Raw genomic sequence first — 15,870 nt, 5'->3', positions numbered from 1 at the left:
GTATTTTTCTGGTGCTTCCCCTCAGCCTTTCCCCACCAGCCCTGTAAAGTGTGCCGGCACGTGGGTGTCGACTCCTGGAGAACACAGAGCCGTGGTTTTCTTTGGCAGAATACAAGAGGAGTTTACCATTACCATCTCCCGCACACAGTACAAGATGATGCTTTTCAGCATCTTCCTATACTGCTGCTGCCCAATATAGGTGTTTCCCATAGTCTGGGATATATACCAAGTCAAATGCCACCTCTCTTTCTCCAGGCATGCATGGCTGCTTCCTTATCAGGTAACATGCATACATCTAGTTTTGCCAGGCCCTCTCTCATTGCCACTGCACTCTGCTTTTCAGTGCTGAAGGGGAGACACAGCAGGAGAGCACCAACAGGTCACTGGTCAGCAGCACCAAGAGTAGGCAGGGGCCTACTCTATAAAACATAGATGTGAGATATCAACAAAAAGCCATTGGAATACAATCACAAGGCAAAGCAAGTTATATTTAAACATACTTATAATATATTTCTAGTAGTTTGATCCCGTAACAAGATATATTAGCAGCCATTTTTAAAAGTACAGTACATTTGTACTACCATAAAAATACCAGGTGTTTCTCAGCTTCAGGAGTCCAGGGTTATCTTAATAGTTCTTTTGATTTCACGTGTGTGTGTGTAAAGGATCTTATGGAGACAAAATGTGGGGGGGAAGCACCTCAAGTTCAGCATATAGGCTATTAATGTATATTAAATTAAGATCAAAAAAGAACAGAAGAGTTTTGGAATTATGCTTGTCAACAATTAGCACTAGCGTCTAACCCATCCTATTAGAGATTTCTGGAACAGAGAAGTGGTAGTCTTCCAAAACCAAAATTAAAAGAGTTAAAATTGTTTGAGGTACAGTAAGTGACAATTTCATCAGTCCTAAAACCACCTGCTGAAAAAGGAAATAACCAAGCTTTGGATTGTAAATTGATTTCCCTGCAAGTTTAGCTTAGATGTGCTTTGAGAAATGTTTTCTTAACAATATTTTACACAATGATGGTGAAGTCACAGAAGTAAAATATGAGATTACAGTGTGTCAGTTTTATTAAAAGTGCAGAAGTTATTCTATTCAAATGAGACTCAAAACATACATAGTTGTACAGTACAAAAACAATGTCTATGTTTGCCCTATTTGTAAATTTGTTTTAAAACAAAACAAGTAGAATAACACAGGATAAGAATGACAGCTTCTTAAGTTTCACCTGCAGCTCCAGCATCAACGGAGGCTCCCACAGGAGGCAAGAATATACAGAGCAGACCCTGACATTTAAGTGTACAAGGAAGCCTCTGCTCATACAAACAGTCTAAATCACTAGATTCCCCCATACAGCCTCTGAATCTGAGCAAGGAAGTGTGAAAAGTGAAAACTTACGAAGATCATTTTGGTGTTATAGGAAACACACACAAGAAATGATGACATTGTCCAAAGGCTTTATTTAAATTATTTTAAAAAATAATTTAGTTGCTTACAGTTTTTAGTCTTGGAATAGTTAGTTTGAGATCACTATGCATTCATCTGAAAGTTTAATACTTTCATTATAATGAAAGCATCCCACAAAGAAAACCACCATAATTTTGGATACAATCCTATTTATTGCATGAGATCAAAACACAGATGCTCTAATTGGAGGGTTTGTGTACTGTGCTCATATATCACCAAGCTCAAAAGGCCATTCCAAGAATGGTGGCCTTCTTCACAAAAACCCTACAGAGTCTGGAATAATACCAATCATCCAGCAGAGGGTAGAAAATGGAGTGGAGAGGTAAATTCAGTTCCCACCCCAGTATCTATCATTCCTTCTTCCAGCAGATACATGATTGGTATGATTCAGACTCTAGCTTTGGCTCTGTGTATTCAGCACTAACTCTTTGCAATGGACTTTTTTCGCTTGGAGGAAACACCACCACGCCCATTTGCGCAAACATTTTCTCCTGGTGGATCAAGACAATATCAACACATTCAGAGCTATGGCAAGTTGTGAGGCAAATAACAAGAAAAATGTATTGTTGCAAAAGTAACATGACACTCTTAAGTATGTCCTGCTTGTGGATCTATAAGTTTTAATATTTCAAAATAGTTCTGTTAACCAATATTTCCAAACAAAATACTAAAAAATTATAAAAATATTTAAAATGTAAAGTTAATACCTTTCCCCATTTGATGTAAATATATTTTACAAAAAAAAGAGAACCTTTGAAGTATTAAATGTAGAAATACTAATCACCAAGTCAAACTGAAGTACAGTCCTTATAGGTGCACAGTCAAGTTGCATTGGGTCTTGAAAGTGTTTTTCTTTAAGGTTATAGCTTATTCCAGCAAAGAAACCAAATAAGAAACCTTGGTCCCATTCTCCAGAAATGCTACTCATAAAAGTTTTCTTTTTCTACATTAAGCCCTGAAGATGAGTCGATGAGTCGATGGTAAGGAAAGAAAAGCGAAGTTCAGGAGGGCAGTCATCACTGCTGAAATCCCAAGGCAATCTTAGTGTCCTTGCCCAGCAGCTTTTATGAACAGAAAGTATTTCCTTAAAGTAGGAAACACTGTCTAATATAGGGCTGTACTCTTTTTAAAGCTGCCACACGACTGCTAGTTAAGAAATTACATCATGGGTATCACTGTTAGGTCTTTGCCGTATAGTCAGTGGGGGCAGCGGCTTTCCATAGAAATCTAATACATATTAGAAAAGAATAAAAAGTTAGCATACATGACATTGCCTACATGCCTACCCTTTTGAGGATCAGCTTAACAGTATGGAATACTTTGCTAATTTAACTACTGAGTGGAGACTGTGCGCACTGTCTGATGTGATTTTCTCTTCAGCCACAAATTACCCCATGGCAAAATGTGTAATACTGAAATATGTACTCTTGCCTGGCTTAGTGAGCAATTTATTTATTTAAATGGATTTCTGTCCAATAGCACAATTTTTGCCAGAAGAATGACTTACAGAAGGAAAATAGTAGCATCTGAAACAATTCTATAATCTCTGACCAGCAGATGCTCAGTAAATGCTACAGGTACTCTATCCAGGCATACTAATGAGCAGTCAGATTGACCCCATTGATTTCCCTAAGATTATAACTTCTGCTGGAACATTCAGTGTCTTAAAGAGACATTGGAACATTGGTCAAAGGTAATATAAATGAGGGAGAGGAGTAAAATCTAAACTTGTCACAATGGGCAGAATGCTGTGTTCATCTTATACATCTGTGATCATATGTATAAACACACATTTACTTTAGGGATGTGCAAACCAGCCCAAGCTCGAGCTGGTTCACCATCGAACTGGTTTGGCTCGAGGGTTCGCTCTTGAGCTGGACCAGGCCTCGGGGCGGGGGGCTGCCACAGCCGCAGGGCGAGGGTCTCTAAAGCTTCACCCTCCGGCCCTCCCGCCGGTCTTTACAGGGCCAGTTCGGCCTGTTTTCGGGACTTTCCGGCTCTTTCCCGGCTCGTGTGGCTATTTTGAAATGCCTACTGGAGTGCACAAATAACTTATATGCATGTGTGGTGGCCTTCAAAATGGCTGTCATGAACCAGGAGAGGACTAGAAAGGCTCTAAAATGGGCCAAACTAGCCCCATAAAGACTAATGGTGGGGGCCGGTGGTGGTGGGGGAAGCTTTAGACACACACACATCCACGGCCGTGGCAGCACAACATGCCCAGTCCGTTTCAAGTCTGGTCTCGAACTGAACAAACTGGTTTTGTGCACACCCCTAATTTACTAATTTTGTGCACACCCCTAATTTACCTAATTTACTAAGTAAATTGGGCAAAGAGGCACCTTTTAAAGTAGTGGCTCTCTTATTTTAGCAGGAGCAGAGCAACTGTCCTTACTGAGCAAGGACAGCATTCCTTCCATCGGCGGATGCTCATGTCTCTTGTGCTTATTTTTAGATTATGGGCCACTTTAGTACAGGGAACCATATTCCTTGTTGTTGCGGAGGATGTTGTTGCCGAGGTTAACAGGCACATCCAAACTGCTATTGTTGGTAACAGCAGTGATACGTTAAGTCAACCAGAAGCAATACAGCAAGGGAAAAGAAAAAAGAAAAACTCTCAAGGGGTCATTGCCCAACAACCTCTTACTTTTTCCACACAGCCACCAATGAATCACAAAGCTAACAGCAGTGAACTCTATCAGGGATCTAAAGTGCATACTCTTGACGCCAGATCTGCTTATTTTCCTTTAAATCAGACACTTGGACAATTTTTTGTTGTTGTTTTAGACAATGCAGTGTGTATCCTGTGGTAATAACAGGATTTAAGAGAGGAAAATGTGAATGCCCAACCCCCCGTGACAAATTATCACAAATGCTCAGAAGAAAAGGGAAACATCTGTCTTTACACAAACACATAATACATGCAGTTTAGTACATGCATAATTATAAAAAGAAACATGGGGGCTCATGAGCAGGACATAGAGCAGGAAGGCAAGTGCAAACAGCTTTTAGATTCTCAGTGGCACCAAAAATAGACCCAAGCCTTCTCTTCTGTGATGAAACAACGTGAACACTGACAAAATTGTTTAAGGGGCCAAACTGTAGAGAAATTGTAGTTCGTAAAGCTGAAGATTCTTAAAATTCTAGCAAATGCACACATTATAGTAGCGGTTCCTAAACTGCAGTCATTGGCTATGAGTAGTGCCAACAGAGACACAGTAAATGGTCCCCAACTGATGTGTGGATTTAGGTGTATTATCCCAATTCCAAATTTTCATGTTTTCAATTAAACATGGACAAGAATGCAAGGAACTCCATGAAGGATTATGAATAAATTAATTGTATTCCTTTCTTCAGTCTGGGAATTATAGCTTTACAAGGTGAAGTCCACACACATTCTTAATGTCATCAAATTCACCAACTTAAATTAGCACTTGCAGTCAGTACTATTTTTGGACCAGAAGACCTCCTCTTTCACATGTGGAAAATTGAAGAACAGTACTTAGGTGTCACACCTAAGGCAACACATCTCGATTCCCATTCCCATGCCCCAGCCACCAAGTAGGCTGCCCGTGAGCAAAGAGAACGTAATCAGAAAGAATTAGCCTTTCCCTCTCCTCCCTACCTCTTTTATCCTGTCTTTTCTCTTGCTCTCTTCTCTTTATACTCCTTAAAAAGAAATATTAATTATACAAGTTTGTCAGAATGGCATATTGCATGACATACTAGATAACTGTTCTATTATAATACATAAGATTTGTGCTTACCATCACATATATTCTATAAAAAGTAGTTGTATTAATCGAAAAATAACAATTTGGAAATATTTGAAATTGACTTCATAAGCTAAATCAGACTAACAGTACATCTAGCCCGGGATTGTCTTCTCTGACTGCCAGCATCTCTCCCAGGCATGGGTCTTTCCTAGTCTTTTCCACCTGAGAACCTGTAGAAAAAGATGCTGAGGACTGAACCTTGTCCATGCAAGGCACTAGCTCCAGAACTATGGGCCTCCTCTGCTTAGAAATACTGCCCAACTAGAAAGCTTGCTACAAAACAATTTGCACACTATAGTACAAACGCATATGGATGTTCTGAAACAATTTCTCCTAGTAGCCATTTCTGAATAGGGAAAAGTTCAGCTAAAGTGAACACTGCATTTTAAATCAGGAACATCTTATATTTTGAACCTCTTTCCATGTACTACCAACTAGGTTTAGAGCAACAATCTATTTTGCATATATCAAGTAATATATACTGTATTGCTATCAATTGTTTCTACCTAGTCTCAGAAAAAAAGCTATGAATGATGCACACAAAGGTTCTTCAGGCTTTTCCCTAACCTTCACGTTGCAGAATTTTGCAGTTAATTCAACCTTTGAAATGTTATTGATATTTATAGGCAGCTGATAATATTTCCATGTTTCCTATGCAATTTATTTATATTTTTCAACTGAGTTGTATACAATGAAGAATGTTATTTTAAATATTATACAGAACATAGGAAGCTGATATACACCAAGTCAGACCATTGGTCCATCTAGCTCAGTACTGTCTACAGACTGGCAGTGGCTTCTCCAAGGTTGCAGGCAGGAGTCTCTCTCTCCCTATCTTGGAGATACCAGGGAGGGAACTGGGAACTTTATGCATGCAGGTGCCCTTCCCAGAGCAGCCCCATCCCCTAAGGGGAATATCTTACAGTGCTTAGATGTAGTCTCCCATTCAAAATGCAACAAGGGTGGATCCTGCTTAACAAAGAGGACAATTCATGCTTGCTGCCTCAAGAACAGCAATACTGTAATAGAACTGGGCCTATTATATTATTATTGTTATTTTTAAAAAAAAAAAAACTGTGATACAAGGGTATACCACTGAGCAATAATCTGTACTGTAGAAAACAGAATGAAGCACAGTTTATAAGCAAGATGCAGCTTATACTTTAGTTTAAATGACAAAAGACTAAGAAGCAGCATGGATCTTTTTGAAAACAAACATGCTATTAAAGCACCACAAGGTTAGTAGAAATGAAAGAGAGAAGCCAACATGCAGCATGGAATGGACTTGCAAGTTTTAAAAACCCCAAATTGTGATTTCTTTTGAAGTTACCATTACGATGGGTTTCACCAAGTGGTTCAAGTTTTCGAATTCTGTTAACTTTAGGAGTTTCCCAGCCAACTATAGGGGGGAAATATCAAACAGCAACACTACATCGTCAGACAGAAGTCTAATTATGCATACATTCATCATTGTTAAGTCGTGAATTTCTCAACTGATATTTTCAATATAAAATTCTGCATTGACAGTTCCATTTTAAAACAAGCTACGAGGGATAGGAAAGAACCTAAGAGCTAAAATGTATGGAGACTGCCATAGTAGCTGCACTTTGGAGTGCTTCCATGATTTATATAAAACTTCCAAATGTGAATTTGAACTAACTAGGTTAAGCATATCAACACTAGTTCCAAAATGTTTACTTCATACCGTGTCTCAAAAGGGGTTTTTTTGTTCCTTATTGCTTACTTTTAGTGACAAGTATTATCAGTGATTTGGCAGCATATTTAATGATAAAGGTTCCAAAAAACATAGCATGTTTTTAGCATTTAACTTAAATTCAAAACATTTATTTTAATTGGGGGGGGGGGCTGTTCCTATTTTTAATTACCTAACTACCCTAACTAACCAACATAGAATACATTTAAGGCCCTGTCTAGCTACAGATGTGGTGATTCAGATTGTCTATATATAGTCAAGATCTGTAAATCAATACATTTATGGAGCACAACAGTGATATATGGATTATTAATTACTAAGAAAAGGAAGCAATTTATGTATATCTACATGTCCAGACCAAATGTACATATTTGTGTCTTTTACCTATTTTAGACTTTGATCCAAATATTCTAGAAATGTGAGTAAACCTGATAATCTGAATCAATTGCTGTAAGCTAACTATTCAAAGGAAGGGAAGAAAAAACCACTGAATTTGTTAAAAGGAATCTAATCAAGAAAGAAAGTATTAGTAAAGCATATATGTGCTTTATGTGCTTTAAGATTATGTTGGTCTTAAAATGCTAAAATGGAGACAGCCATTTGGCATATTTTAGAAAGTACTTTATTTATAGCAGAGATTCCCAACTCTAGAATACCTATCTAGTCCACACCATCTGGGGAATAAATGTTAATTTGTGTAATCTTTTAGTTTGCCCTGACAAACTAAAACATTTGAAGAAAATCTATACTGCAACAAATATCAGTATTAGGAGAGTATTTTTCACTAGAGGCAAGAGAATCCAACTGCTGCGGTGTTATCCCTAAATCTCTATACGTTTTGTAAAAACTGTCAAAAGTTACATCTATCTTTCAGTGTTCAAAGTCAATGTACTACAGCTATCAGAAACTCTAGTAATTATATATATAGTAATCATTCATATATATATATATATATATATATATATATATATATATATATATATATATATATATATTAACCTCACCTGGTGCAAGAGGTGCTACTGGTGTAGGATTTGGAGAAATACCATCTTCTGTGGTGACTGGTTCTACTCGGTGGCTTCTTTTTAATTTTAGTTTCTTTGCTTTCTTTTTACTGTTTTCTAAAGGAAACATAAATAGCACTGGTCACGTAAAGTCTAGCACCATAATAGTGAACTGTATTAATAATGATGCTTGTTTTTCATACTGAAAAGTGTGTGTGTGTGTGTGTGTGTGTTGATGTTAAGAAGAAAAAGAAACAGCAGGATTGTCTCTTAACTTCTTCAAACCACAGCAAAATGAAAGAAATCCCTGCCTCTCTCCTAACCATTCTGCACATACTAGGAGTTTTGAAAGCTGTTGCCGAAGAAGCCCCATTGTTGAACAGAAGGAGCCATTTTGTACAGATGAGAGTCTCACATAGGCTAATGCTGGAAAGAACTGTCTTGGGGTGGCAGGAACAGCTCCCCTTCCCAAATACTTTGCAGTTTACAAGAAGTTGCCGGGCCAAGGACACAAAAGCCCAGGACAGTAGAAGTCTGAACAGTAACTCCAACTGAATTCATGTACAATCAAGTCAAACCTTGCCCTGCTAATTGGCTGATCAGGCACCTCATCTGCTTTTGTTTGATACTGTCTGGTCCTTACTCGCCTACTCAGCCTCCATGACCCATCGCTTGGAAATTCTCATGGATACAGCTGATCACCCAGAAAGCCCTTCTGGGAAGCTTTTTCAGTCTTTTGTTGCCTTTGTTTAAATATTTATTTGGGCCTCAGTTTCTGAGCCAAGTGTGTCATGGTGTGTGGGAATGATGCTTAACTCGCAGCAACGGGGGTGGAGTGGGTGGGCTCCAAAAAGAGGTCCAGGCTCCACAATTACCAAGGTGCACCTCTGTTGGCTCTCACTATCACCAGCTCCCCCTCTTCACTGAAACATCCTTCAATTTCTTTAATTTCAAATCTGCTATTACAAAGCAACATAGGAATATGCCTTATACTGAGTCAGACCACTGGTCCGTCTAGCTCAGTATTGTCCATACAGACTGGCAGCAGCTTCTCCATGGTTACAGGCAGGAGTTTCTCTAAGCCCAGTCTTGGAGATGCTGGTGGGGGGGATGGGGACTTGGAACCTTCTGCATGCAAGCATGCAGGTGCTCTTCCCATCTGCTAAGGCGAATATCTTACAGTGCTCACAAATGTAACTGCCCATCCAAATGCAAACCAGGGTGGATCTTGCTTAGCAAAGGGGATGATTCATGTTTCCTACCACAAGACCAGCTCTTCTCCTCCACTGTCTTTTGCCTCCTCCACTGGGTTTGCTTTTAATGAAAACCTTTCTTTGAAAAGCCCTGGCTTCTAGGTTTGTTGCTCTGAGACACTTTATTCTGATGCTCCACTATCTGAAGTAAAGTTTCACTGCACTTGATGATCTGTCTAAAGATGCTGGTTTCCTGAGGTGGTTTTATCAGACCGATAGCTGCTTATCCACAGTTGGGTCAGAACTGGCCCCTGTAGAAGGAAAAGGTCAGAGTAATTCCCCAAGAGCTGGCTAGGGTTTCTGCAGGGTGCACACCAGGACACTCACACTAGGTGCTCACATATGTAAGAGACACAGGTTCAAGCAAATGTGATAATGGGGTTGGGTCAGGCACTACTAAAAGCTGGCTATTAAGCTAGGCTTTATGGCATTTATGGTCATGAAACTCAACCCACCTACTCCTGAATTCAAGGCAGCATTATCCCCAGAATCACGACTCTCGGAGACTGGCCGGTCATTTTCATCTTCATGTTCTAGCCGTTCTGTTAGTTCAGATTTATAGCTTTCCAGCAGTCTACAGTCACTGGACTGTTGGCTATTCAGGCTTTGAGTGTCCATATTCTCCTGATCTGGTTTATGTTTCAGGGCAATGGCATCCTTTTCATTTTCCTCCCTCTGTCTTTTCTTCTCTTTTTCAATTTTCTTTTCATTCTAACGAAATACAGCAAAATGCCATTTTAGTAAAACAGGAAAGAAGAAATGTCAACATAAATGTCAGAAAATACTATACAAATATTTTTTTGCAAATAGATGTAAAATATAAGTTGTTTTTCATGTCATTATTATACATGTATATAGCACTTGTTCTAAGGAAAATATTTATCAAATGTTCTTTCATTTAGCTTGACAATAAGTCTGTAGATGCTAGCGAAATTAAAAAGAGCTATTACTCTAAGCATGTTCACTGCCAACATGTGATCTGTATTAAGTTTCCTAGATAGCCCACTATTATTTCCATATACTCAATCATATTAAAAAGAAAGATTAGAATCTCAGAACTACAAGATGATGCTCATGATTTAACTTGGAATATTAATCAGTTGCTCTACTTTTTGAAAAGAAAAGTTATATACAGCTTTACATTAATTGTTTTTACATGTCACATATTTAAACTGTACAAATATTTTCCAATAGCCCTAATTCAGTTACCCTATATGCATATATAGATTACTGGGTGCTCCCATAAACAAACTATTGTATTCTACCTAGTAATCTGTTATGTTTTGTCATGGACAAGTTTGTCCCAGTGGGGATCCTGTAGAGAGAGAGTGTGTGTGTGTGGGGGGGTGAAGTCAGAAAGGAAAAGAGAGGGAAAGGAGAAAATAGAGTTGTTTCTGAATAAACTCTTAGTTAAATCTACATAAGATTACTTTGTGTTTATGAAGGAAGCAGCTGGTCATCCCTTCCCATCCACGGGTTTCCCAATCACGTTTTTCAGTATCCATGACTGGCAAATTGTGACAGCAATTTGGGACGGAGATTCGTGATTTTGGGGGTGTCGGGGTGATTTTTGGAGGTTTCTCTTCACTCCTTCTACTGGCTTGTGGATATTTTTTTCTATTTTTACTGTATTTTGCTGTCCTTTTGCAACCACAACTCCCCTAACCTCATTTGCCATTGATTTCAATGGCTTGCCAACAGCGAGGTTTTCCCAGAACAGAACCCTCTCGGTTGGTGAGGGGGTCTGTATAAAACAAATCACTGTGTATAATGTGCTTATATATGTGCTTAGAATATGAATATAGCTTCTCTCAGCTTTTAATCACTTTCATGATTCCAACAGACTGATAGCTGACAACTTTTTCTAACATGCATTTTACCCAAAGAATTATGTATGATTTAATTGTTAACGGACATTGTCTCCCCCCTGCCCCCCGGAAGCTCTGGCTTTCTACAGAAAGTGATGGAAGCAAAGCATAGATAGGCATGAGGTGCCAAGAAGAAACTGGCCTCTGCTTGGGTCAAGCAGCAGTGTTGTGCAGAGATAGAGCCAAAGCAAAAGTTGCCTAGCAAAAGGTGATGCACAGCTACTGATTCCTGTGCATTAAAGGAAACCAAATTTTTCCTGACAGCAAAATGGTTAAATCTTCCCTGACCCCAAGATATCAAAGCAGCCTGGAATACAATCAAAACCAAGTATGCAGATTTGTTCCACAGCCTATCTGGCTAAGTAACCACTGTCTACTCAAAATCTCTCCCACTAAGCTGAATCACTGGACTGCTGAGCTTCAAGTTGGATCAGTGGACCACAGAATCCAGATTCACTACTGAGCTAAAATTACTATCCTCTTGAGCCTCAATACATGGGTCTGCTGTGGGGAGACCTGCACTGAACTTCCCTGAGCAGTCTTAGAAACCAGTGTCTTCACTCTCCACTTCATTCCTATCTAGTCCCTGGGAGTTGACTTCACTCCCTATTCAAATAGAAATTAGGTTGCCAAATATTACCATTTGCATTGTGCCTCTGCTTTATCAGTATGCTTTATTTATATATGCCTTGTATATGAGTTTGTTACTCCTCTGGAATACCCGAACGTTGGCATTTGCCTTTGTCCAGACTTTGTTCCATTTGTTCTGCACACTTGAAAATTTGGTTTTGAGCTAAATGATAATTAATACTTAGTAGACATAGTGAGATCCATGTTGCAAGTTCCTGATCTGAATATTCTGTAGACCGTAATTTATATATATTTTTAAAATGCCTGGACCACCTTTTCCAACTCCAAACACTTTAGAATAAACCTGCCCTCACTAATTCATATTGGTAAAGATACTTACTGACCTCTGCTAACACAGATTTTGCAGGTTGATGGGTAGGGTTAGCAGGGAGATTTGGTTTCTAGCAACACTCAGAATCCACATATACTGAACTATCTGTTACAAATAAATTCAAATAGATGAACATTCTGATACCTCAGTGATCACAGTAGATATAGGCTGGAATGGGTTGCCAGTTACTAGATCCGAGTCAGCTTCATCAGATATGCTTCTTCCTTCACGTTCAGCTTCTTCTCTCTCTTTTCGTTCCCTTTATTATTATTATTTATTATTATCATCATTTTTAAAAAAGAAGATAAACTTGAATCAATGCAATTCTAAAGGAAATGCTTCTTCGCATTTATATAGCTTATTTCAAGTTCAAAACAATTCACATGATCTCAAGCAATTCTTTCAACATTTCTTGTAAGTTAGGCACGTTTTATCTTGCTATAAGGGCCATACTGCACCAGTTTTCAAACAACTGCGCTGATTGCCTATCCATTTCTAGGCATAAATCAAAGTACTGGTATTTATTTAAAGCCTTAAATGGCTTGGGACCAGAGTATCTGAGGAACATTTTTCTCCCTTATGAACCCCCCTGAGTGTTTGAGTCATCATCTGAGGTCTTTCTCTGAGTACCCTACCTTCTGCAGTTAGGAAGGCTCTCTCAGCTGTAGCACTCTTTATCTGCAATACTCTTCCTAAGGAGTGTCATCTGGTGCCAAATTTGATACAGGCACCTGATACAAACACCCATACTTAACAACACCCATACTTACAAACAAAGCTTCATAATATATTTAATTTCAAACCCACAAATACAAAACAAGTAATCACTCTTGGGAACTATATGCATTCTGAGTTATGAACATCTGACTTATAAATTAACTTATGGAACAAATCCTATTTGAAAGAGGGGGACTTCCTGTATCCTCTTTTGATCTTTGACCAGGCAAAGATCTTTTTATTTGCTCAGGTTTACAGTTTATCAACAAGCTGGTTTTAATCTACCACTTTTATTGTTTGGCTTGCTTTTGAACTCCCTTATCTGGATTGTGTTAAATGAAGTCTCAAAAGCCAGAGTGAGCAGCACAAGTCTTTGGGAAAGTGTTATAGGTTTGATCCAGTGTTTTATTCATCCCACATGGCCTCATCTTCCAAGTTTATGTATAGCCTGGCACTGAGTATTTTACAATAGTGTCTCATTAATGGACTCTGATGCCCATTATTTAAACCACTGGAATTTGAGCCATACCTCATTTTCCTGGATGGGGACTGGAAGAAAAGGTTTTGCTAATGATGTAAATAGAAGAGATAATACCCTTCATAGCTTGGAGCTTGACAGGAAAGGTTTTTAGCTGGCAGAAGATCCCTGGCTAGGATGCTAGGCTGAAGCTGTTTGGAGAACTAGTACTGCCTGGATGCACAGTTGCTTCCCACTGCTAAACCTGCAAATCTGTGTATAAATAACCTATTATAAAGTCACCATAAGCCCACAATAACATCTACTTATAATCAGAACCTACTGCTCAGGGAAGCTGGGATCAGTAACAGTATTTTTCACTCTCAGGTTCCTGCCAAAAATTCCCAAGTATTTTAAAATTTGGATCTTGAAAGTAAAATTAGGCAAAATAAGCAGATGGTTGCACTTTTAAAAAATCTACATATTTTCTGGTGGCACAAAATAAATTATCTTGATGCATGAGGTAGACACACTATAACAGTAATTATAGAGAACACAATTTAGAGAACTATAGGAGGAGTATGCATGCCCAGTGAGGCTTTGAATTGCCATTTCTGGGATAGAATCTTCTACACCACATGGAAAATTGCTTTTGAAACTCACAGCAAAATTCTACGCATGCTTACTCAGTACTAAGACTCACATAGTTCAATGGAGCTTGCTCCCAAGTAAATATGCATAGGATTGCAGTCTTCATAACATTTCATGAACAGTTTGTGCTATGGCTGGATTCTCTCACTTTAGCATATCTAAATTAGGTCTTTGGACTTGGGCCATGGTGTTTGATTCTAATGAAGATTAGCCAGAAAAGGACAGTCTTAGTAAATCAGCATACCCAAGTAGCAACATATCCAAGTTCAAAACATGGAATATTATTTATTTATTATTTATTTATTCAATTTCTATACCACCCTTCCAAAAATGGCTCAGGGCGATATACATAGAGAAATAATAAATAAATAAGATGGATCCCTGTCCCCAAAGGGCTCACAATCTAAAAAGAAACATAAAAGAGTCACCAGCAACAGTCACTGGAGGCACTGTCCTGGGGGTCAATAGGGCCAGTTACTCTCCCCTTGCTAAATAAAGCGAATTGCCATGTTAAAAGGTGCCTCTTTGCCAAGTTAGCAGGGGATTAGGGGACATCTGCTTGTGTTATCATTAATAATTATTATATTTGAAAATTTACCAAATATTTAAAAATCACATAAACCCTGATGATCATGTACATTCATTAATGTAATGTCTCCTCGTAAAGAAAATGAAAGTACCTTTCTTCCCGGATTTTCCTCACTCGTTCTGCTCGTTCTCGTTTCTCTTGTTCTTCAGCAGCCTTTTGCTCGGTGGTGTCTTTCTGAATTCGTTCATGTAAGGCATCAAAGTCTTTTGCTATAATGTGTAACAGCCAAAGTAAACCTTTCTTTATAGACTTGTCAATTTTTTTCCCATAGCCCATGATAGCTGAACAAGGCTCCTATAAGGAACAGAAAACAGTTGTACTATCATGTTTTAAATTACCATGAATGTTAACAATGAGATTTTTAAACTCACTGGCAAGAAATTTTGAAAACTATGTTTGCAGCCAACATACTGTTGACTCACCAATAATAATTCATACATTCAGACATTTTGATCTATCTGTTATTAATAAAGCAGTAAGAGGGTCACTTTTTCTTTAAAATTACAATTTTCTGCTTTAAAATACATTTTCAGAAGCTGTCCCCCTAAATCCTCAAAAGGTGCTTTTAACATTTTCACAGTTTAGGCATTTTGCACAACAGCTACTGTATTTAAATGAGGATCTGGATTACTAAGAATTTTTTTGACTAGTGGCTGGATCCACAGGTTCCCATCCTCCTCAGTAAGGAATCCTTCTGTCGGGGGAAAGGAATCTTTGGATTTATCTAGGAAAAGAGCCTTTAAAAATGTTACAGATATTATATTTTGGTATATAAAGTGAAAAGGTTTTAAAGTTTTTTAAGCAAGATAAAATGAGGGCAATTAGATATGATTAGCAGAAGAAGCCACTTTTAATGCGAGATAATACCTACAAACCAACAAGACCACTCATTTACTCCAAAAGTGGACATATTATCACCTTGGAAAATCCCAGATCTACTCTAGTTTAAAGAATGAAACTGAGACAGATTATCCCACACAATATCAAGAACCAAATTTGAAACATGTTATCCTGCCACCTAAAGTGAAACCACCATGCATTAAAGTCTAGCTCTGCACAAAGAGAAGAATCTCATGAACATTTTTAGTAGAATATCTATCTGAAGCTTCCATTTTCCATTTATGCACAAACACACTTACACGCATGCGCACATGCACCACACACGCTCAAACACGCACACAGAGCAACTGAAGGTTTTTTTCCAGTTCCTGAATGCCACAAGTCCAAATGAGTGCCTATATATCCACTGATTAAATGCCACCTTGGGAAACTCAGTTGAGTAACCAACAAGGTAGCAATTGTCTTTAAAATCAAGTCAATCTGCCCTGTATTGAAACTGGTACAGCAGCCACAACCAGAGCTCAGAAGTACCAAGACAGGAAAAGCACAAGGCTTTTTGTAGAATGGATG

The 15,870-nt window shown here is 38.5% G+C and overlaps 1 protein-coding gene across 9 annotated transcripts in view; it reads right to left on the bottom strand.

Annotated features, from left to right (window-relative positions):
* Positions 1-1,043: 1,043 nt before the first annotated feature.
* ARL13B (ADP ribosylation factor like GTPase 13B) overlaps positions 1,044-15,870 on the bottom strand; it is a 59,894-nt gene continuing 45,067 nt past the window's right edge. For 6 of the 9 annotated variants that reach the window (XM_053306752.1, XM_053306750.1, XM_053306753.1 and 3 more), the window contains exons 6-11: positions 14,552-14,754; positions 12,191-12,305; positions 9,673-9,928; positions 7,965-8,081; positions 6,577-6,645; positions 1,044-2,697 (exon numbers count right to left, since the gene is read on the bottom strand). In XM_053306752.1, the coding sequence (XP_053162727.1) occupies positions 2,621-2,697; positions 6,577-6,645; positions 7,965-8,081; positions 9,673-9,928; positions 12,191-12,305; positions 14,552-14,754 (837 nt within the window). In that variant the 3' untranslated portion in view covers positions 1,044-2,620. Of the gene's footprint in view, positions 2,698-5,095; positions 5,140-6,576; positions 6,646-7,964; positions 8,082-9,672; positions 9,929-12,190; positions 12,306-14,551; positions 14,755-15,870 lie in introns of all 9 variants that reach the window. The other 3 variants (XM_053306756.1, XM_053306758.1, XM_053306757.1) reach the window with 3 other exon arrangements.

This window comes from Hemicordylus capensis, chromosome 3, assembly GCF_027244095.1.
Source record: "Hemicordylus capensis ecotype Gifberg chromosome 3, rHemCap1.1.pri, whole genome shotgun sequence".
NCBI classification, from domain to species: Eukaryota; Metazoa; Chordata; class Lepidosauria; order Squamata; family Cordylidae; genus Hemicordylus; species Hemicordylus capensis.
This window is presented reverse-complemented; position numbering and strand designations above follow the sequence as displayed.